We start from the raw sequence: 25,128 nt of genomic DNA, 5'->3' as shown, positions 1-25,128 counted from the left end.
GACAAGCATGTAAACTCCGCCGTGCGTGTGTGTGATCTCACCTGACAAATCAGCACAGGATTCAGAACCATGCATGTATTGACATACAGTGTAAAAAATGCATATAATTCCATTTAAAATGTTGCTATTAAAAAGTATAGTGAATAGACATTAGACGTGTCAGATTGAATGAGCCATGAAGGTAAAAGTGAAGATTCTCAAGTTAATGCAAATGTTAGCTGTATATATATATATATGTATATAAACAAGATTGCAGAAATACTAATAATAATGTTTGGATGTCAGAAAAAATAATTATACACAATCAGATCTGTGGCTATAAAACATTGTATTTCCTAAGCAAGAAAAGAGGTAATACAAACACTGTATTTAGTTTTTGTAAACTAAACTAGAAAATTGGTCAAACTCACTAATTGTGAATGTAATTTAAATATGAATTATGTCGAAGGGAAGGTAGATATGAGCTTACACACTGAAAGGAATGCATTGGCTGGAGCATAAGTTGTGTGTATGTGACGCAGCCGTCAACACCAACTTGGGTTTTCTTTGCACTTGCCAGCAAACCAGAGATGCATTGTCCGATCCTGATCGGAGAGCTTCTGCCAGTAGTCTGGTCTCTCATCTGCTGTCGCTTGACTCTATTACATCGTAATGATGATCACAATGGAAATAGTACAATACAATCAACGATTGTGCACCTTTGACCAATTTGTAATAGAGTTGTGCATGATGAAGGGATTATTGAGACCATGAAAACAAAGATGAGAGAAGACACGCAGAAGAAAATCGAGACAACCAAATTGTTAAGTACGAGCATAAATTATACAGTTAGAGAATCAACTCATAAGTTAACTAAATTATTCCCTACATCTAGGCGATGAATCCTTCAAGATATCAATAGTAATAAAAATGTATGAACTGATAGTTTACCAGCAATAACCACATATACAAATATATGTACTAATAACTTATGGGTAGGCGGCAGCCTTGTGGAACCCCACAAAAGAAAACTTTGACAGGTTTTGCAGGCGTTTAGCCACTGCTGCAAGCGAGCTTTTTCCTGAACTTGGCCTCTTATGGGGCCATCTCTGATAATAACTAAAGACCGCCTTTAATCACCCGACAATGTTGAAACCGAGGCTACAGCTAGCACGAGAAATAAAATGAGTGAGTCTACCGTACATACCATGGTAGGTGGCATTATTCGCTTCGTACTCCGTCTGTTGACATGCTCCAAGTATGCCTCCTGAAGCATTTCCTTATATGAAGAAGTCATGCATGGGTAACATAGCCTGCATTCCACTGCTTTACACCTAAAGTTCCCCACAATTTTTAGGAGTCGTCTGACTACTTGAATGTATACTTTGTAAAAGAATAAAGCTAAACAACTGCGAATACAATCATTGAAGAAAGATCCAATCTCTACAGATGAAGTTCAATCTTTCCAAAATAAACTTTCTATTTTAAAATCATCATACGCTGGATCAATACTCAAATAAGAATACATTATAAACTGTTTAATTCGTTCCACAGCCCAGAAACCAAATACTGCAGGAAATTGCACATATCATTAAAACAAATACATTATATGAAACTATGTAAAAACTAAACACTGAAACAAAATTGTGCATGAAAAACTGAAACACTACAGTAATAATGAATAGAAGAGGATTTCCCTTGCTATTTTAGTTTGGAGATTTTAACGACTGTCAGTAGTGGCAATCTGAATATGAACGACGAACACGAACAGCCTAGATGTCATCTTAAGAAGCTAGGTGAGCCATGAGCTACCATAATACCATAATAATAATAATACTCAAATATGTAAACCTAGTTGTTTTAAATTTTAAACCTAAAACTTTAATTTCTACAAAAAAATTTATTCGGTCAAAAGTCTCACATCTAAAGTCCTGTTTTACCACTCTGCCATTATTTTAACGCGATCTATATTTTAAAGAGTGAATAATACACAAAGCTACAATTTAACGGCAATTCTAGTATTTGCTGTAATTCTTACCAAACCTACATTCAAAAAACGTTCGCCTGAAGATTCAACGAGTATGTCAATACTATTAGGCTTCTCTAAACAGTTCAAATCTCATAAGCTTCCCATTTGATTAGAAACCTGTTGTATTCTAAGTAGAATTTCGGTTTGGACATTGTGGGTTAGACGATGTGTATATTCAGAAAGAGATTTTTGAATTTACTGTTTTTTTGAATGTTTTTGTTATTTACTGTTTTTGCATAGCTTTCTACATTAAACTGACAAAACAGCAATGTTTCAAGAAATTTGGAACATCACATGTTGAATATTACTTTGAATGTGGATTCAAATTTTACTCAGACTTTAAATCATAAGTTGGAAAGTTTTATGTTGAGGGGATAAGTAGAGGTTTGATTTAGACATACGTAGACAGAGTGTAAAATAACTTAGAACAATCTTAAGATAGAACAGATAAGTAAGACAGTCTACATCAAATGACCTTTAACCCTTTAACCTACCCGTCAGCGCAGTGCTTCACGCATGCATCTGGATCCACACTCAAGTCTCGAGGGCCAACTCTCATCTCCTGCTCATTAACTTCTAACTTGCTATGGTGTTCCACTCTCGTAGCTGCCCCAACAACATGTAACAGATTGTAGACTACCTGTTCGTAGAGGAGACGATTCCTAGTGAAGTGTCCAGAAGACAAGTTGGGAGACATGTTTACCTGGTAGAAGGTAATAATTCCAGTATGATTATTGCTGTCTGTGGAATATTTTGTATCGTACACATCAAGGCTTTTCACAATTATATATGCAGCATTTATTGGCTCTTGCGTTTCCATTATGCAGAGTCAGGCTTGACGCTATGCATAACGTTAAACACAACGTAAAGTAGTTGGTGTTTGTTTTGAATAAGGTGAGCTGAGCTGATTGTCTTGTGCTCCTGTTTTTCTGCAATACAAACTGTGTATTATCACTCATTCAGATCTTATTCCATTATACACTGTCTAGTTACAGATACACAATGTAATTATGGACCAACTAGTAAGCTTGTTCGTGTCATTTATGGCATAAACTCACTATTTTCATTATCCCATCGATACCATACTGATAAAAACCCAATAGATTGTACAGAAGTGTTCACAACAATAATGGTTGCACTCAACAAGGCCTTATGTGAAATAAAAAGTAGCTACTACAAAGATGGTGAAGATATCTGTACTGTGGTCAACATTCCAAGATATATACGTATAATGCCATGGAAATTATAACATGTCAACACCATGAAAGTGTAGCTGCCTACTGTCACCCAGAATATCTTTCACGTTGAAAAGATTTGCTACAGGGAGAATAGAAAACCTACCCAACTGATATCCAAAATAATTCAAAAATTCCTTATACATCAATGTATATAGCGGTGGAACAGTATTCATTCAAGGAAATATGGCCTTGTTATATTTACTTGAGGACTTCGGGAAAATGATTTCTCTCTTACCTACTCCAGTCAGCTAAACCGCAGAAAAAGGTCAACTCCTTTAAAAAAACTGTCAAACTCTTCCCAATTGATGCGTACAACCGGTTCAAGCCTCAAATGATATTAGACAACTCCAACAAGTCCATCAGGCGAGATTACACAGTCAAGCACCCCAATAAAAACCATCTTACAAAGCAACTGGAAAACATGTGACATCCAGCAACATCACTCCTGAAAACACCAGCAATATCACTCAACCATCCATTTCTACCGCCATTTCCATGATACAGCGTCTGGAAAAGAAACTGGAGTCAATGAATCTTGAATGAGCCCCTGGAAAAAGAAAACAAAGAACTGAAGGCCACTCTTGGACCAAATATCAGTTACCTAATGCAAAACAGACAGCAACCGTGTCATCAAGAGTTCACCACCACTACAGAATATATCAATTCAGAATCGTCCTCGACAACAAATGAATTTAATCATGAGTCGGATAATAAATGGCATCAAGTAAGTAACGAGAGAAGGGGCAGAAATATGACACAACCTACAATCACACAAAACCCACCACCTACACCAAACAAACCAGGGAGAATATTTTTCCAGGTAGACAAAGTAGTGGTCACCGGAGACATAAAAGACACCAGCAGAACACTTCTGACGATAAGATCAGAAGAGAAATATGTAAGCACTTAGACAGCAAAATTATAATCGAGTATTAACCACTATCCCCACAACAAAAGTAAGCTATTGATTCAGTTACCAAAAAGATGAGAAGCAACTTGATTACCCAGAAGATGGGCTTTTTGAGTCATCAAAAGCAAAAGCGCCGTCTAAGAAACAAGTTAACACAATCACTGTTGCCAAAGGTTTACCTATTGACATGGAGGACACTAATCTCTAGAATGGCCTAGATCAATCATTTGAGGGCACATCATTTTATAGAATGGCCAAAGGCCATCTAAAACAAAAACTAAGAACTGTTAAAATCTATTTCAAAACGCCAGAGAACCTAAAGAAAGCCATACATGATGGCTAAAAACTAGGAAGCCAAAGCCAATATGTCAGAGTATATTAACTAGAGTGGAGCCCACAAGTTAGTCACTGTACAAACAACTGGACGCTCGGGCACTCCCAAAACCGATGTGACAGTGCAAAAGCATACCCCCATTGTGGAAAAGACATTGATGAAGGCTCGCACATAATCGGTGCTGAAAACCCTCAAATGTAGAAATTGCAATGGCAAACACAGTTCCAATCAACACAACAAATGTAGCGACTACAAAAAATGCCTGAATCAGATCACCCAACATCATAACGAGTTTTAAAATGGCAGTCAAAATATGTCAAAAAAACATCAATGGTATGTTCCAAAACACCATAAAAACTCTGGCACAGTATGTGTGGAGTGAAAACATTGATATTGTATGTCTATCAGAAAGAAAAATTGAGTAAACTCGCCATCGGTGTATTCTGAAAAATGAGAAGCATCATCAAGCCAAATCAAAGAGGGGTGACGCTATTAGCCAAAGACAACATACAACTCACCAGATACCCTGACCTTGAACCACATTCAGCAGACATGCTAGTCACGATAGCAAAAGTGAGCACACATCAACTCTATATTTGTTCACTGTACTCACCACCCAAAGAAAGCACAAAATTAGAGGAAATTCTTCAAACTACGGCAAACTTGAAAGACAAAATGGCAACACTTAAAGTTGATGGAATCCTTTTGATTGGTGATCTCAATGCTCGCCATGAGACTCGAGGGCGATCATGGACAGAATTCATCACCCTTTTTGAGTTTGCACAGAAAGTGGGACGTGAGGTCATCTACAAACATGACAACCCGACATTTCTATGTGACAATAACTCAAGCTTCATTGATTTGTTTGTCGCTTCTACAGACATCACTCGCTTTGTCAAGAATCAATATGTTGATAACACTTGAACTTTTTACCGGTGCCCCACGTACGGGTCACGTATCGGTCATAACAGAGCTCAATATATGCTTACCATCGCCTGAGAAAAAGACCGTATACAAATGGAACAACACCGATTGGTATTCCTTCAGTCGCACCCTAAAAACAATGTGTGTGCAGCACATTACTGACTTCACCACAATGTTTGATGCAACTGTCACGTGGGAAGTCCTAAAAATTTTTTTGCTTGAAACTGAAAAGTTACATGTCTCATCAGCAAAAACAAACAAACACAATAAGTCCTACTGGAATGAAGAGCTCTCCAAGCTGTCTTCCCAACTTCGACAAGTTAGATCACAGTACAAATAACGTTCCTCTTATGGAAATGGCAACGAGCTGGATCGAATTCAGCAACTGTTTAAAAGTGAGCTATCAAGTGCACAACAAAAACACCTGGAATTCAAAACTAGCAGACTTAATGATCACAGTTCTGAAAGTTTCTGGAAGGATTTCAAATCTACATTTAACAAGGAAGATGAACACAATGTTGGGGCTATTCTTGGATCACAAGATGAAGTTCTCAGGGATGACAAATCCAAAGCAGCACACCTGTTCCATACTATATTTGGTGGATGTGGCACTCTAACCTACAATGATCTACCTGACCCAGCCAACTCTCAAGACGCTACATACAATGAACATGTGAGTGCGCTCAATAGCATCATTTCCATGGATGAAATCACACAGGCTATCCATAAGCTTAAACTGTCAGGGAAAAGTCTTGACTATGATAGAATCCATCCAAAAATGCTTACACAAGGAACAAACCTTTTTCTAATAGTGTTACACTGTCTCTGCAACAAGGTCATAGAAACTCGCAAATGGGGATGGAACAACTGTAATCTAGTCATTTTTCTCCAAAAACCAGGAGCAAGTGATTACAGAGAGACAGGTTCATATCGTCCTATTACTATCAGGTCTTATGTTGGTAAGACACTCGAAAGAACTCTGGAACAGAGATTACACTCGTTAATTGAACATTGGTCTCTCATTCCAAATACTCAACATGGATTCAGACAAAGTAGGGATACCTCCTCAACCTGCTCACCAAAGCTACACATAGCGTGAAAAAGAGATTAACATGTGCAGCTCTTTTCTTTGGCCTCCAGAAAGCATATGACACAGTTTCACATCAGGGGATGCTATACAGATTACAAGAGTTTGGAATTCACAGCAATTTCCTTGGTTTAGCCAACTTCCTCCTTACAGCCAGCCAAATAAACATCAAAGTAAAGAACTACATCCACCCAGCACAGCCTTGCAATATAGGCTACCACAATGAAGTGTCTTATCTCTCTTATTATTCATTACATATGTGAGAGACATGCTATCTGAAGTTGAAGGAACATCTCTCCAGTATGCAGATGACTGCATTGTGCTGATGTCTGCAAGGGATGACTCTGAACTACAAGGAAAACTGCAAAACTGCCAAGTTATAAAAACATGGATGGCGAAATGGAAACTACAAGTTAATTACCAGAAAACAGAAATTGTGGTGTTTAATGGGACCATCTCTCCCCCACCATTAACTTGAACTCTATCCATTTGTCTCCCACATCAAAAGTTTTAGGTATTACCATCAACTTTAATTTGTGAAACAGCGCTGCTCCAGCACAAGAAGTCTAACACAGCGATTCAATATGCTGAAACCATTAATCTACACTAAATAAAAGTCTCTAAATAAAAGTCAACAATTGTGTATAAAAAGAATGGAAACGACAATGGACAGCTCTAATCAGAGATGGAACACGGCCTTCTTTTAAACCTAACCCTAGATCATGTCTTCAATCAATAAAACTGAACACTGAAAGAGAAAATCTTGGAGCTCTATGTGACTTTTTAATGGGCCAAAGTAGACTCCAATTATTCCAATTCAGATCAGGATTGAGTTACAGTCCAACTTGTTTAAAAGAAGACGAATCCGCTCACCGTTACCTCCATATATGTGCGGATAACAAAGATGCTAGATCACACACGCAGCCAACAGAAAATAGTTGAGACTCCATAATAGACTTCCTGCAAGTCAACCATCGTTTCATGTTCACATGACAACAGATGATAATATTATAGCCCTGGTCAGGTGTTAACTCGACTAACACTAACACTTTTCGGCATCTAGGGCCATCTGACGCTTGGGTCAGATACTGTTAACCCAAGTGTCTGACGCTTGGGTTAACAGTATCTGCAAATATCAATTGTATATCAAAGTATCATTCCATATAATCTTGATTATGGAAAATTTTGCCAAACAGTCAACATTGCCAAACATGAACAATCAAAATAAACACGTCCATTTTAATTGTATATAGTAGTATCTATTTTTGCTATATAATATATTACCATCTATTTAGGTCAATATGTACTATAGTCGGATCACACAATTTCATTTCATCTCTGCCTGCATAAAGAGGCTTTTGTTTAATTGCAGTATATCATATTTTATTTTATCAATAAAGAGTTCATCATCATTATTATCTCAGATCATACATACTATACATATTTAAAAAGCAAGTTTGGTAGGCAATCTGTTTGCCACTAAAAATATTCTCAATTAATATAATCTATTTATTGAGCACCCATTGTAACATATCCTGTGATTGATAATAATGGCTGGCCAACGAAATAGTAAAGAATTACTACCACAAAGACCGCTAATTTACTTTCATGTAGGTACATGTACACATGTTCAAAATCAATTTTATATTAGGCCAATATAGTTTGTGCAGATACCGTTATGTTACAGAAAACCAAGCTAAAGGGCTAATATCAGTTGATACCTAATAATATTTGTGCGTAAAACATTCTTAGGTTTTTATTGCTACACACAGTGCCATAATTAATCTAATAAATACTTAACAAACTATAAATTAGTAACAGATAGCGTGTTTATTTTAAGCAGTCCCACAATAACGATCACCGCTGTATAAAAACAATAAGGAAGCTTAAATTAAATCACAAAATGTACTGATGTTTGTTTAGTTTTAAAACAAGATTTGTGTCTGTAAAAAGACTGTACTGAAGAGGAAACAAAATGAGGTGTTTACCACAGTCAAGTTAATGAAAGAACTAACTCGAATAAGAAAATCCTGCAAGAATATGCTACGCCCTGCTAGTAAGTAACGAGTAGATATATGATTACCTCCATTAAGTAGACCTCTAGAGCATCATCCAACACAAAGTCAAAGCGTACCATCTCAAAGAAGTTTCTAGAAGAGAACAAGAGTAGGTACAGAAGATGAGTCATTGATTATTGTGGGGTTGCTATGAATGAGTAGGTACAGAAGGTGAGTAATTGATTATTGCGGTGTTGCTATGGATGAGTAGGTACAGAAGATGAGTAATTGATTATTGTGGGGTTGCTATGGATGAGTAGGTACAGAAGATGAATAATTGATTATTGTGGGGTTGCTATGGATGAGTAGGTACAGAAGATGAGTACTTGATTATTGTGGGGTTACTATGGATGAGTAGGTACAGAAGATGAATAATTGATTATTGTGGGGTTGCTATGGATGAGTAGGTACAGAAGATGAATAATTGATTATTGTGGGGTTGCTATGGATGAGTAGGTACAGAAGATGAGTACTTGATTATTGTGAGGTTACTATGGATGAGTAGGTACAGAAGATGAATAATTGATTATTGTGGGGTTGCTATGGATGAGTAGGTACAGAAGATGAATAATTGATTATTGTGGGGTTGCTATGGATGAGTAGGTACAGAAGATGAGTACTTGATTATTGTGGGGTTACTATGGATGAGTAGGTACAGAAGATGAATAATTGATTATTGTGGGGTTGCTATGGATGAGTAGGTACAGAAGATGAATAATTGATTATTGTGGGGTTGCTATGGATGAGTAGGTACAGAAGATGAGTACTTGATTATTGTGGGGTTGCTATGGATGAGTAGGTACAGAAGATGAATAATTGATTATTGTGGAGTTGCTATGGATGAGTAGGTACAGAGGATGAATAATTGATTATTGTGGGGTTGCTATGGATGAGTAGGTACAGAAGATGAATAATTGATTATTGTGGGGTTGCTATGGATGAGTAGGTACAGAAGATGAATAATTGATTATTGTGGGGTTGCTATGGATGAGTAGGTACAGAAGATGAGTACTTGATTATTGTGGGGTTACTATGGATGAGTAGGTACAGAAGATGAATAATTGATTATTGTGGGGTTGCTATGGATGAGTAGGTACAGAAGATGAATAATTGATTATTGTGGGGTTGCTATGGATGAGTAGGTACAGAAGATGAGTACTTGATTATTGTGGGGTTGCTATGGATGAGTAGGTACAGAAGATGAATAATTGATTATTGTGGAGTTGCTATGGATGAGTAGGTACAGAGGATGAATAATTGATTATTGTGGGGTTGCTATGGATGAGTAGGTACAGAAGATGAATAATTGATTATTGGGGGTTGCTATGGATGAGTAGGTACAGAAGATGAATAATTGATTATTGTGGGGTTGCTATGGATGAGTAGGTACAAAAGATGAGTAATTGATTATTGTGGGGTTGCTATGGATGAGTAGGTACAGAAGATGAGTAATTGATTATTGTGGGGTTACTATGGATGAGTAGGTACAGAAGATGAATAATTGATTATTGTGGGGTTGCTATGGATGAGTAGGTACAGAAGATGAATAATTGATTATTGTGGGGTTACTATGGATGAGTAGGTACAGAAGATGAATAATTGATTATTGTGGGGTTGCTATGGATGAGTAGGTCAGAAGATGAGTAATTGATTATTGTGGGGTTGCTATGGATGAGTAGGTACAGAAGATGAATAATTGATTATTGTGGGGTTGCTATGGATGAGTAGGTGCAGAAGATGAGTAATTGATTATTGTGGGGTTACTATGGATGAGTAGGTACAGAAGATGAATAATTGATTATTGTGGGGTTACTATGGATGAGTAGGTACAGAAGATGAATAATTGATTATTGTGGGGTTGCTATGGATGAGTAGGTACAGAAGATGAATAATTGATTATTGTGGGGTTGCTATGGATGAGTAAGTACAGAAGATGAGTAATTGATTATTGTGGGGTTGCTATGGATGAGTAGGTACAGAAGATGAATAATTGATTATTGTGAGGTTGCTATGGATGAGTAGGTAGAAAAGATGAGTAATTGATTATTGTGAGGTTGCTATGGATGAGTAAGTACAGAAGATGAGTAATTGATTATTGTGGTGTCGCTATGGCAATTTTATGTGACTAATATACGTAAAGGATATTTTATAGTGCTCAGTATGACCAGCCATATTGCAGAGTTGGGCAAAATTTAGGTATCCTGAGTTGCTGGCTCCCTCTTGCTTCGCCTATTTTTGACTTGCAACAAAATTCACATTACAGTTATTTGATATCAAAAGATTCACCATGTCTTACTCTGTTGTGTTGTAGGTACCAAATATGTGGAAATGTGATTAAAAGCTCTTAAAAGCTCAAAAAGGAACAATTAATCGCAGCCACACGAGACCGCTGTAGTTTGGATTCTCTTTCCAAAACTGCTCAAATGGGACGTAGTTGTTACAAGATGGTTTCTGTTTGCACTTTCATGCAATCTCATTCGTCGAAATATTTTCACAAATATACTTCACGCATTCAATAAAACTATGTCTATTGTTCTTATGCGTTTGTTTTATTGTCATTGTAATGCTGTCACTTTTAACACTGATATCTTATAACTTACTGTAAAAATTCGTTTAATTTTTTTAACTTTAGCTCGAAGGAGTACATATCATTGTCTGATAATCATGATGAGCCTGCTGGTCATATGTAATAATCGAAAAGTGCTGCAGAAATTATTTGCGAAGTATTGGATCACATGATCAGATTACGACTAGACGATTAGACCAAGTCGAAACAAAACTGTAAAGTAGCGAGCATCTATATTTGATACAGGATCTTCGGTAAAACCCGAAGTGTTTGTCATAAACTAGTGCTACGATAAGTTTTATATTGAGCTTTTTATTGGCCTTTCAATTCACGTGAGAACATCACGTGACAAGACAATAACCAAACTGTAATGACTACGTGAGAGAAATAAACAGATTCCAATCTACGGCGGCTTTTCGTTTTTGAGCTTTTAAGAGCTTGTAATCACTTTCCCACATATTTGGCACCTACAACACAACAGAGTAAGAGATGGTGAATCTTTTGATACCACATAACTGTAATGTGAATCTTGTTGCAAGTCAACCTTTAAGATAGTTACAAACCGATTTGACGTAAGTAAAATCACCTGTCAATATTGCATAATATCCAACAAATGAAGTCCCCCACCTGATGCAAGGTCAAAGACCTGATGTTCCCATCGTTATTGTCTGCAATTTTTCAGTTAGAATTTTCAGCCCGTGCTGTTTGAAAACATAATTGACCCGAGTCACAGAATTACAAAGGACCTTACCATTCTATTGCAAGTATATCACATGAATTGACTCTCATAGTAGTTTCCCTTTGGCAAAGCAGCTGGGTCAACTTTTGCAGGTTCTGTAGCTTAAAAACTAATTGTTAGCACAAAGTACCTGGGAACAGGTTTCTTAATAATTTGATATGTTCCTGTAATCCCGATCCTAAATAGCTTTATTGAACTTTCCCTATTAGATGTCAAAGCATTCTTGTTCAATTCAAATAAATATTACCCTGAATCAATGAGGTCTGTTTCAAACAACCAAGTATTCAAGGATTCAATATTAATATTAACACTGATTTGGACATTGTTTAGTTGGAAAACTATGCAAATTGGAGTGTACGATTGATGCCGTAACTTGACTGACTCACGGGAGAATCAGTGGCACTAAATTGCCACATCACCTTCCATAAGACCCGTAATAACAGAACTTCAGGTAACCAGTATTCTTAACTAGACACAACTGGAGAATGCGTCTGATTTAATGGTTACGGTTAAACTATGGAATAAATTTAAACAGATCAAAAGATCAAAACAGATTCCTAACTAGTTAATCATAGAAATACCACCATACCATCTTCCATACATACTCCTACCATACCATCTTCCATACATACTTCTACCATACCGTCTCACATACATACTTCTACCATACCATCTTCCATACATACTTCTACCATACCGTCTCACATACATACTTCTACCATACCGTCTTCCATACATACTTCTACCACACCATCTCACATACATACTTCGACCATATCGTCTCACATACATACTTCTACCATACCATCTCACATACATACTTCTACCATACCATCTTCCATACATACTTCTACCATACCGTCTCACATACATACTTCTACCACACCGTCTCACATACATACTTCTACCACACCGTCTCACATACATACTTCTATCATACCATCTCAAATACATACTACTACCATACCGTCTTACTTACATACTTATTATGGTAATTCTTGAGAGAATCTCGCATATCGCTGAGTTTGCTGATATAGACATCTCTGATCGTGCTTTCGATATCTTGGAATATTCCAGAAGGATCTCTACCTTCATCTCTGAGATATTGACTGAATGAGAATTTGGCGGAGAAGCCATTGCCATAGTACTTGTTGAGAGAAGGTATCTCCCATATGGGAGTGTATTCATCGGCCACTATGTATTTATTAACATTTGACGCATCAAATGGATAATACTCTTCATAGCAGAATCTACAAAAACAATGATTAATATAATTATACAAACAAGCTTTCAGTTTACTATAATAAAGCAAACTAGTCTAAAACATATTTTTCTCAAATCTTAGAAGCTGTAATATATTTGAAAGGTTCCTCGTCATCTATTCTTGTCATACATATATGCACTCAGAATGTTATGAATGTTTCCATGGTCAGTCGTCATACTCAACAAGCTGATGAGTGCGTGCTAATTTTTAATGTTTCTACAACAACCTGTATGGATGTGTCAGTGAAGGGCTCTGCAAACAAGACTAATAAAACGTTTATTGATATGGGCTTAGACTGCCATGCTGTAGAATCTGTATAGAATACAACTGGTAAGGCAAGCAAAAAATATTATATTCATTTTCAACCGATAAAACCATAAAATATATATAGATGGAGATAATATATATATGATATATAGATGGCCTACCGCTAAAAGCATCCTACGCGCTGAAAAATGTGGAGTGTTTTAACTAACTAGAGTGATGGAATAGGTTAAAACCTATTATTATTTTAATCTATGCCAACGGTCTAGTTATAAATAAATGGAGATATAGGGTATATAAATGTATATTTTCATTTATATATATTTATATAGCGTCAGAATATATAAAACATGATATGAATTTGCAACATGTAATTCTCCAGTGTTGTCCTTGATTTTAGTAACTAAAGTGGTAGACCACAATTATTAAATCTATTCAGTATATCTCTCAGCAATAAATTTGCTAGTAAGGAGTTGTCTGACTATAGAGGGAACAATTTGTGGTGATGGCAAAAACCCATATTTAAATCAATATTACACAGACTTAGAAACTGTTCATCATTTTTGCTGCAATAGAGACTTACAGACAATATTTATAGAGTGATGGTGCTTTGGAAAGAACTAGACAAAAAGGGAGAGTAGGCTTTTACCAAGGCACATGAAATGCGTGCGTACTCACGAATGATCATATGCGCTTAGGAACTTTTTAATAAATCGACAATGTGCATCCTACAGCTACCAGCGTGTTAATCTGCAAATTCACGATATTAAGAAGTTTTGGTTAGGCATTACATTGCCTTATAAACTATGCATACGATCTAGATACGTTTTGTCCTCAAGGTCGTTTGTATACCAAAAGTTTCCCTTAAACTACGTAGTGCAGGCTATCCATAATCGAGAAGGGCTCCTTATGTGAGCGGCATAGCACACTTGTACTGAATGCCTCAGTATCAATAGAAATTCACCGTCGGTAAACTGAACAAGGATTCCGGAACCAGTTATTTCATAGAACTCCTGCAACACAATCCCTAGCATTTTAGTAGACCATAAGCGATGCATAGAAACCCAACAAATAAAGTTACACACTCGGTTGACTGAGGAGGAGGGATTAAAATGATAAATGTAAAGAGTGTTGATACAGTTACCTGAGGAGGAACTCATGGTCAATAATATAGATCCTGAGAGGAGAGATTGAAGTGATAATAGTATAGATTCCGATATCAAACTTCTTCTTGTCTATTATTAATGGCTTATCGACGTACTGCTGGATAAATGTGTTTCCCATAGACAGATCCAAACCTTGGAAAGAATTCGAAAGAAATTAACCTTCCATTTTCTAAGCGGTGATACTATGTTAGTACCGAGACAGAATAGCTCTATGTTTGTAATTGCTGCAACTGTATGTAACTGCATAATGCATTGCTTATTTTTGAGTCCAAGGAAAAAAATAAAGTGCAGCCATATGTATGCATGTCATTACAAGTGATGAAAATTGTGAAATTATGAAATGAAGCATGGCAAATTGCAGAAGAAGGGAATTGAAACATAAATACATGTATAGGACTGAAGAATAGTCTAATAGTTAACAAAAGGACTGAAGAATATTCTAATGAATAGCAAAAGGACTGAGGAATAGGCTAACAAATAGCGAAATGATTGACGAATAGGCTAATAAATACCAAAAGGACTGAAGAATAGACTAATAAATAGCAAAAGGACTGAAGAATAGACTAATAAATAGCAAAAGGACTGAGAAATAGTCTAAAGGATAGCAAAAGGACTGAGGAATAGGCTAATAAATAGCAAAAGGACTGAAGAGTAGTCTAATAAATAGCAAAAGGACTGAGGAATAGGCTAATATATAAATAGCAAAAGGACTGAGGAATAGACTAATAAATAGCAAAAGGACTGAGGAATAGTCTAATGAATAGCAAAAGGACTGAGGAATAGTCTAATGAATAGCAAAAGGACTGAAGAGTAGTCTAATAAATAGCAAAAGGACAGAAGAATTATTATAGGCTAAAAAACGTATCGCTGGAAAATAATTTCATCTATGTAAAGCACAGTTGATCTTGTGAAAGCAAATAGATTATAACAACAAAACATTTAGAACTAGAAAGGAAGGTAGACAATGCCTATGAGAGCCATGAGGAGAATTTATTATTAGCTTGTGTGTCTGTGTGATTGTATTTAAAGAGATTCAAAGCAGTCGGTGTAGAAATCCTTAATTTTAATGTGTATTTTGCAGTTTTATATAATATGGTAAGAGTCATTCTCACCACAAATATATACCATGCTATAGCTGAATAGATATCGAACATATACTATAGCTATTAGGATACATAACATATACTATAGCTATTACAATACATAACATATACTATAGCTATTACGATACATAACATATACTATAGATATTACGATACATAACATATACTATAGCTATTACGATACATAACATATACTATAGCTATTACGATACATAACATATACTATAGCTATAACGATACATAACATATACTATAGCTATTAGGATACATAACATATACCATAGCTATTAGAATACATAACATATACTAGAAATTCCCCTGTCATACAGCCCACGACCAAAGTGATATTGGAAAAAAGAAAAGGTACTGCTGGTTGAGAAATGCAATATTAGCAGTCAAATGGCACTGCAGTGCAATAGGATAACTGCAATGGTAGCTGTAATGTACTGGGTGTTATTATGTACAACAAACAGCAATAATGAAAGGAAAAGATATGTTTATATCTCTCCCCTGCAATAGGAGAAATGCAATATTAGAAGTAAAATGGCAAGCTGCTGTGTAATATACACAGTTTGAAAGTTGGTTGTGTTGAATGTAGAATGGTTTTGACAGCGATCTGTAACAGCAAGCGAGCATAAGCATTCACGCGTCTGGAAGTTTTCTGCAAACTGGAGCAAAATAAAAAAATGTTCTCGTCATAAAGGGGCATTGTAGTTCGGCCCTAGCATAAGATGTGAAGAATTTTGGCTAACGTTCCAAATAATTTAATGAAACCTTCGGTAATTGTACAAAAATAATTGGACACAATATATACTATAGTCAATAGAATACATAACATATTACAGCCAATACAATACATAACATATAATATAGCTAATACAACAAATAACATATACAATAGTTAATAGAATACATAACATATTATAGCCAATACAATACATAACATATACTACAGCTAATACAACAAATAATATATGCTATAGTTAATAAAATACATAACATATTATAGCCAATACAATACATAACATATACTATAGCTAATACAACAAATAACATATACTATAGCTAATAAGATACATAACATATACTATAGCTACAGTAATACAATACATAACATATACTATAGCTAATACACATAACATATACTATAGCTAATAGAATACATAACATATACTATAGCTAATAGAATACATAACATATACTATAGCTATTAGGATACATAACATATACTATAGCTACAGTAATACAATACCTAACATATACTATAGCTAATACAATACATAACATATACTATAGCTAATAGAATACATAACATATACTATAGCTAATACAACACATAACATATACTATAGCTAATACAATACATAACATATACTATAGCTAATACAACAAATAATATATACTATAGTTAATAGAATACAGAACATATACTACGGCTAACAAAATATCACAAATACATTAAAAATCGTAATATATACTATAACCAATAGAAGCCGTCCACACTGTACAGATTTTGGATACCTGGTAGTACCGTATCCAGTAATGTCAAAATTGATAAAGAACTTAGTCACAGATTTGGAACTGCCAGTGTTTCCTTTGGAAAACTTTATAATCGTTTGTGGAGGAGCAAGCGTGTAACCCTCAAAGCTAATTGTAAGGAATACAGAGCTGTAATCCTAAGAGCCCTATTATATGGAGCTAAGACCGGAACAGTGTACCAAACGCAAGTGAAGAAACTGCATGTAGTCATGATGAGACAACTACTCAGCAAAATAAATCTCACTTGCAAAGATAAGGTCAAGAACATTGAAATCCTATGACGGGATGGTCACCCATCCTGTCAGACATTCTGATAGAAAAAGACCTACGATGGCTGAGACACGTGCACAGGATGCCACGGCAACTATTATATTCACAGCTCTATAAGGGAAAGAGGAATCAAGACTGACCCTGACTGAGTTAGAAAGATGTAGCTGAGTGTAATATTAACGACATTATTAATTCACTTTCACCAACACTAAAGGTAGGACTACGAAGCATCTATGAAACAATCATACAAAAAGAGAAACCTGGGCCGACCCAGACTGAGATACAAAGAAGTAGCTAAGCGTAACATGAAGTTGAGGTAACTAGACACAAACAGATGGTAAGAGAAGGTGAAAACAAAGCTGCAAAGAAGGCAAAAAACAGAGCTGCATGAAAGTCAGTGATAAAGCCTAAATCAGAAGACAGTCATTGTTGAAGTGACCAACCGCAAGAGAGACTATAACCAATAACTTTAACAAAATAAATTCCACACAAGTTCTCTATCAGTAGTAAAGCAAATAAACTGCATGACCCGAACAAAACAAATGCAATATTTGACTGGAAAAGATTATGCAACAGATGAAATGCAAATGTTTACCCAAAGCTAACAACACAGAGCAAGCTAAAATGACACCTGCCCCACAAATATCCCTCACTTAATTTGTTGTATGTCTAAGGCTATACTAGCTAAAGTACACTCAGCGTATTCATTCACCAGAAACGGGAGTTATCCTTATTCCTCTGTGTTTGTTACTCTTCTGAACCCAGAGTGTATCGGGGTGAGCCTCAGCCTGTAAACAGTGTTTAGCAGCATCTAGTTCAGAGGAGAACACAACTTTAGTTAAACTCTCTCCTAGTTCATACAGTCTACTGCAGTGAAATTTGATGCCATTGGGTGAGCTGAACACTTACATGCAGGCTAAGATAAAGTTTTTGTGAACAAAATGTGACCAACCTTTGGTCAAACATTTAACTTTTGCAAAATAACATATAATAAAATATTGTATTACAAAATAACAAATAATGGAACAGTGTATAATGGAACAGTGTATAATGGAACAGTGTATAATAGAACGGCGTATAATATAACGGCGTATAATATAACGGCGTATAATATAACGGCGTATAATATAACGGCGTATAATATAACGGCGTATAATATAACGGCGTATAATATAACGGCGTATAATATAACGGCGTATAATATAACGGCAAATAATATAATGGCGTATAATAAAACGACGTATAATAGAGCAGCGTATAATAGAACAGCGCATAATAGAACAGCGTATAATAGAACAGCGTATAATAGAACAGGGTATAATATAACGGCTTATAATAGAACGGCGTATAATATAACAGCATGTATAATATAACAGCGTATAATAGAGCAACGTATAATAAAACAACGTATAATAGAGCAGCGTATAACAGAACAGCGTATAATAGAACGGCGTACAATAGAACAATGTATAATAGAACAGCGTATAATAGAACAGCGTATAATAGAACAGCGTATAATAGAACAGCGTATAATATAACGGCTTATAATAGAACGGCATATAATATAACAGCGTATAATATAACAGCGTATAATATAACAGCGTATAATAGAGCAGCGTATAATATAACAGCGTAGAATATAACAGCGTATAAGAGAGCACTGACAATAACACAGCGTACAATAACACAGCGTATAATAGAGCAGGGTATAATAAAACAGCGTATAATAGAACCGTGTATAATAAAACGGCCTATAATAAAACAACGTATAATAGAACCGTGTATAATAGAACGGCGTATAATATAACGGCGTATAATATAACGGCGTATAATAGAACGGCGTATAATAGAACGGCGTATAATAGAACGGCGTATAATAGAACGGCGTATAATAGAACGGCGTATAATAGAACGGCGTATAATAGAACGGCGTATAATAGAACGGCGTATAATAGAACGGCGTATAATAGAACGGCGTATAATAGAACGGCGTATAATAGAACGGCGTATAATAGAACGGCGTATAATAGAACGGCGTATAATAGAACGGCGTATAATAGAACGGCGTATAATAGAACAGCGTATAATAGAACAGCATAGCCAATAATGGAATAGGGTATAATGTACTCACATAGGCCTTGAACTCGTTTGCCCGAGCCGGCAACTGAAATGCCTTGGGTATATGTCTGATAGAGCTGGTTGCCAGAGATACCTTACTAGTTACATAGCCTGAGCCAGGCCACTTATTCACCTAAAAGTATACAACTCGTCCACAAACACCAACTCAGGTTTACCAAATAGAGAGAAAAAGCCTATTACTAACGGTCAGTGTGCTTAACTAGGAAATCAATTTACATGTATAATATCAACGACCTCAGTAAGGATGACATGCTAAGCAAGGTCTTATATCTCTTACTATTCACTTGACCTCCACCTACTACAGAGAACATTTATTAGAATTTTTTCCAAGAAATCATTCAAGATATTATCCAGATTCAGGTCCAGCTAGATTCAAGATATCCTCCAATGTATTCATATTTAGCTATCAATACGCTAGTAGCATCGTATCTACTAAAATCCTTAGTTAGTCATATGTAAGTGCAATAAGTATCCTTTAGAAACAATCACATAAAACAACTGGCCTAATCATGGTTATTTAGAATGCAAGTTATTTGGTGCCCGCTGCTCATAGTAAGTTCCTGCTGCAAGAAATAAAATCAAGCATTTATTAGCTGTCCTCAGCTCTGCAAGATTATTACACGGTGTAAAAAATCAAAGCAACGCAGGTAGTAGATGTGCCCAGGTAGTAGGTAGGGCACCTTGCCTGTTCCGCAATGTGATTTCGTGTTGTGACACATCAAATCAAGCCAGAGTTGAAAAAGTAATTTTTCCATGTCAAAACGTTGTACATTAGCCCTACTTTTACACAAACTAACCTTTTGGTGAGGTTTAAGGTTTAGCATGACCTCCTTGAGTTTGGCATCACCGAATGGGTAATCATGTGCCCACATAACATTCCAATCACTGTATGTACCACCATCAAGTGAGTATCCAAGGGATTCCAACACTCCCGTTACATGCTTGAGGTAGCCAGTTTCTAGCTATCAATATAAAGCCAGCTGTATAAGTATCTACCAAAGTGGCGATGTGAACTATTGCAACATGAAAGGTTTCTTATTCTATAAATACACATGCCGGATGCCCGGCATTGCTCGGGTGATAAAATAGTAACCCAATGAATTTGAGTAGCTTAAGCTAGTAACTGAAGTTAATCTAAGTTTTTACTATAATAAGAGCCGTGTCTAAAGCCAGGTTGCATAACTACTAAGCTTAATAAACACAAGCTAGCTTGTGTTTATTAGTGTATTTATAATCCTTACATAATCATCATCTTCAAGCGTGCTATTGTTAACCAATAGGAATTTCACATGCGCTTTAATTATGCGTATTTTAACTGGTGTAATAAGTACGTGCACAATTATTCATTATTATGGCCAGTCGGATGCGTAGTGTAATAAATAGTGCCCCTGTCTGCAGAACTGAAGGTTCTGATTTGAACTTTAGTGTGAGGTGGATTTTTCGTTCCTAAAACTTAATCGCTATAACAGGACATAAGAGAGACGACACACAAATTTATATGTATAGATGAACATACATGTATAATATATAAATAACTAAATGGCGCAGTAATAAATGAACGGATATTGAAAAAAATAAGTCTTACACCAGGCCATGTGCATAACAGTATCTATGTATGAAGTCCCACAACATGTCATGTGCACTACGGTATGCATGTATAAAGTCTCACAACATGTCATGTGCACTGCGGTATGTATGTATGAATGTATAAAGTCCCACAGCATGTCATGTGCAAGAAAGTATGTATGCACGAATGAAAAGTGCCTTAAAAAATAGTAAAATATGTGCATACATGCTTTGCTTTAATCCACGCTTGTCGGTTTCCAATATTGACCATGTTAGGATGAAGAGCTCCAGATTTGACAGTGGATACTCCAACACGAGAGTTCCTGTTGAGCTTTCGTATCTCGTGCAGAGTAAGACAGCCAATGAATAATGTGACCAGTAACAGAAAAGTAGGAAAATTAGTGTAGTGCCTCAGATTTCTCGAAGAAAGTCGACAAATACTTGTGATTCTGCCTACAGGAGATAGCCTGTGGTCCTGCAAAGCAATAAGTACTGGCTTAATAACAGCCTTGCTTATAGTGGTCAGTTATTGCACTTTCATACCCTATTTATCAGTAGAGAATGTGGAAAGAGAATGGCCAGAAGCAGTTTCAAGAAATAGAAATTGACTATCAAACATAAGCTCTTGAGGTAATTTTACAGCAAATTCAATACCAAGTAACGCAAGATTACCTTGATGGAAAAGAACTTACTTTGTGGGTAGTTCCACAGTTGCCCTCTCGGTCACACAAAATCATGATGAGTCTCAGGATGTTATATACTAAAATAGTGTGCAACAGTAACAACATGTGAGAACTACCAACTTTAGGTACTAATAGATATATGAATACTAGTAGTTGATTTGGACTTCTATAGCACTCAGTCAAATAGCCCTGATCACATAAGAATGCATAGAGCAAAAATGTTTGGATGCTCTCAAGCTGTCTTTTAATATTAGTTGATATTCATAAAGACCCTGATACCTCTAGCATCTATAATTTCTGAACTCGCTTAACTCAAGCCCTGAGGTCACAGTCGTTTGAAACTTGTATTATATCACAGCAATATTTAGACTCAAGACAAATTCTTTAATGAGTTATTTTCTCTAAAACTACTAATTACATGCAGTTAACATAAAACAGCTATTGGCAATGCATCAGTGCAAACAAGTGATCTGCAGATCACTTCAATACCATAAGAAAATCACATATTAGTTATATCAATGCTCAGTGATTCTACTCACTTACAATACAGTGTAAGCTTATGTCACTTTGCTGCTTTCACAAGTGAATAATGATTCTGACATAAAGATGGTCGCGGCAAACTAGAAATGAATGCTAAAAAAGAAGTTGTTATCTACTGACAAGGTTTATTTACAAGGTGTTATGTTGAAACTATGCATGTTATTACACAAATGTTATAACATACATGTTATAACACAAATCGAATAGCGGCCAATGACGTCTTACATTGTCATCAGGCAAACAAATGTCAATAACTTAACACAAATAAAAAACTGTTTGTAATTTCTTCAGACTCCGTAATTTCAGAGAAATATTTGTCAGTTTCGTAACTTAATAAGTATTCAATTAAACAAAAATGCACAAAACTTCTGCCTGTACTTACTTTGAAGAGCGAGTCAACACTCCCGCAACTCTATAACAGCATTCAAATTTAACAACTAATTTTTGCGTTTATATAGCACCCAGTGTGAAAAAACTCCAAATTGTATATAATATATACAAAGTTTTAAAAACACAATATCACCCAAAGTAGGATCCGAAGTAAAGGCATTATGATATGAACTCAGCATACATAGAATATGTACAGTATTTCTAAAGAAACTTTTTGCAAAGTCATGTGTCTGTGAATCTAAAACCTGTGACGCTTTGGAGTCGGAGAATTTCATACCCGAGACGTTAAGTAGCTAGAGCCACTGCTCTAGCTATATTACATAGTACTACTGACCAATAAAGCGGAGCGGCAAACAAAATGCTGAACGTTTTACTACTCCAGTCGGAGGATAGCAGCTAACCCCCGTTAGCTATTAAATGAGTTTGTGGAAATGCTTAACTTTTTGAAAGTGACAAAAACCGGCCGGTCAATACAGAAGGCGTGGCGCCAGTCTCTATTTCTATTGGTTCACATTGTACATACTGGCTGAGCATTGGGCAAAGCTTCATACCCTGTAACCATACGAACAAATTTTCTCTTCGCCGCTTCGCTTACGATGGGGAGGTTTATCATATTGAATCGTTACGCTTTGCTGGCATAGTTTTGATAGTTGAACATGAAAAATTACGTGTTTTATAATACGGGAGTTTTAGTGTTTATACGCTGATTAACATGACTGCTAAAACATCGGTTATTAGAGCTAACCTCCGTTTTGTTTTTGCTACGATAATGTTTGCATTTCTACCTCAAAGAGAATACAACATTTTACAAGAAAGCATTTTAGAGGCACCCATGAGAGTGCATAATTTAGTTGAAGTGGTTTTAATATATTTAAAACTGAGCGTCATTTTGCAGTCAACCTTGTATTGTAAAGTTTTATAAGCCAATCCTCATGTTACTCTCATGTATCATATGGATGTTGGGTAGGAAGTTGTGATAGCAAAAATTGGACAAATTTTGGTTTTGCCTATGTCTGAAGCCTGGATTACATCATCTGTGTGTTGTTAGGTGGCAATTTCGTTGCAGTCTGATGAGAAATGCCTTCACTCGAGAGCATTCTCTCTTTTATATTTTTTATAAGCGCACTGCCTGGTGCTGAACTTGTACAATGGCTGCTTTAGTTAATTTGTCAGGAGAATCCCATATGTGGCGTGTTTACTTGGTTGGCAGAGACGATAGTAGGAGCTTTGTGGAGTCTTCTTGAATATCATATTTAAACCCCCAAAACATCCGACTTGCACTGCTGATCTTTGTTGTCATATGACCATCAAACTTTAGATTTCACTAAACTAGAGCATTCAGATATGTAGTTCAACATGTCAAATAGAAATACTATCTAAGGTTTACTGGAGGACAAGTTTGTTTTTGCCGCAGAATTAGCATATTATTATACATAATATAACAATATTTAAATTAACATTTTTGGTGCTCTAAGACATTTTTTGCTTGAGCGGCCACTCAAAGAGATAGTCTAGACTACACTGGAAGGCACACTCATCTTTCTTACTGTTGACTTTTGCATAAAGCAGAGTATTGTTCACATATAGGTCAACATTGCAGTCTATCGAGTGAGCTTGTTGATATTTGTTTATTAGAAATAACTTTGGAATCCAGGAGAGATTCGTGTGGAACTCTAATGTTTACGGTTACGTCACATGACTGCCATTCATCACAATTCACTGGGTTCTGTTTGTGAAGAGGTCTTGAATCTAATTTAGTATGTTAACACCTATCTTGTCAATTCATCGGATCTGTTGTATGAGGAGTTTGTGAAGTACCTTGTTAACAGCCTCTTTGAAATCTAAGATGACTGCATGCTTGGTAGATGAGTATTCAGAAGCACGGGCCAAGTCATAGCAAGTAGAGCTTAGTTGAGTTATGCAGAGAAGTCTTTGCCTGAAACCATCTTGTTGGCTGTGTAAGTTTATATTAAAGGTTGACTTGCAACAAAATTCACATTACCGTTATTTGCTATGAAAAGATTCACCATGTCTTACATTGTTGTGTTGTAGGTGCAAAATATGCGGAAAGGTGATTACAAGCTCTTAAAAGCTCAAAAACGAACAGAAAATCGCAGCCACACAAGACCGCCGTAGTTTGGATTCCCTTTCCAAAACGGCTCAAATGTGATGTAGTTGTGAGAGATGGTTTCTGTTTACACTTTCTTGCAACCTTATTCGTCGAAATATTTTCACAAATATACTTCACGCATTCGATAAAACTATGTCTATTGTTTTTACGCGTCTGTTTTATCGTCATTTTAATGCTGTCACTTTTAGCACTGATATCTTATAACTTACC

General features: G+C 36.1%; 1 protein-coding gene across 2 annotated transcripts; it reads right to left on the bottom strand.

The window, feature by feature from the left end:
- Positions 1 to 90: 90 nt before the first annotated feature.
- On the bottom strand, positions 91 to 22,907 carry LOC137399718 (probable tubulin polyglutamylase ttll-15). Of its 2 annotated transcripts, XM_068085928.1 has the most exons (12): positions 22,780 to 22,907; positions 21,867 to 21,934; positions 21,401 to 21,649; positions 20,406 to 20,570; positions 19,601 to 19,720; positions 18,182 to 18,257; positions 14,536 to 14,689; positions 12,847 to 13,113; positions 8,585 to 8,651; positions 2,503 to 2,711; positions 1,187 to 1,313; positions 91 to 638 (listed from the first exon to the last, which is right to left on the bottom strand). In XM_068085928.1, exons 2-12 carry the CDS (start codon positions 21,909 to 21,911, stop codon positions 525 to 527), a joined length of 1,593 nt encoding a protein of 530 aa, XP_067942029.1. In that variant the 5' UTR covers positions 21,912 to 21,934; positions 22,780 to 22,907; the 3' UTR covers positions 91 to 524. The 2 variants fall into 2 exon arrangements, with proteins under 2 accessions (XP_067942029.1, XP_067942028.1); XM_068085927.1 differs by lacking the exon at positions 22,780 to 22,907 and having other exon boundaries at positions 21,867 to 21,938.
- Between the last annotated feature and the right edge of the window lie 2,221 nt (positions 22,908 to 25,128).

This window comes from Watersipora subatra, chromosome 7 (assembly GCF_963576615.1).
Source record: "Watersipora subatra chromosome 7, tzWatSuba1.1, whole genome shotgun sequence".
In the NCBI taxonomy this organism is placed as follows: Eukaryota; Metazoa; Bryozoa; class Gymnolaemata; order Cheilostomatida; family Watersiporidae; genus Watersipora; species Watersipora subatra.
This window is presented reverse-complemented; position numbering and strand designations above follow the sequence as displayed.

What these genes read in the sequence shown, in the direction of transcription:
- LOC137399718 (XM_068085928.1), bottom strand. Translation starts at nt 21,911, where the DNA reads ATGATTTTGTGTGACCGAGAGGGCAACTGTGGAACTACCCACAAA. An exon ending in ACTGTGGAACTACCCACAAA is followed by an intron (nt 21,650 to 21,866) that starts GTAAGTTCTTTT and finishes ATTGCTTTGCAG; the next exon opens with GACCACAGGCTATCTCCTGT. An exon ending in GAATAATGCCACCTACCATG is followed by an intron (nt 639 to 1,186) that starts GTATGTACGGTA and finishes ACGATGTAATAG; the next exon opens with AGTCAAGCGACAGCAGATGA.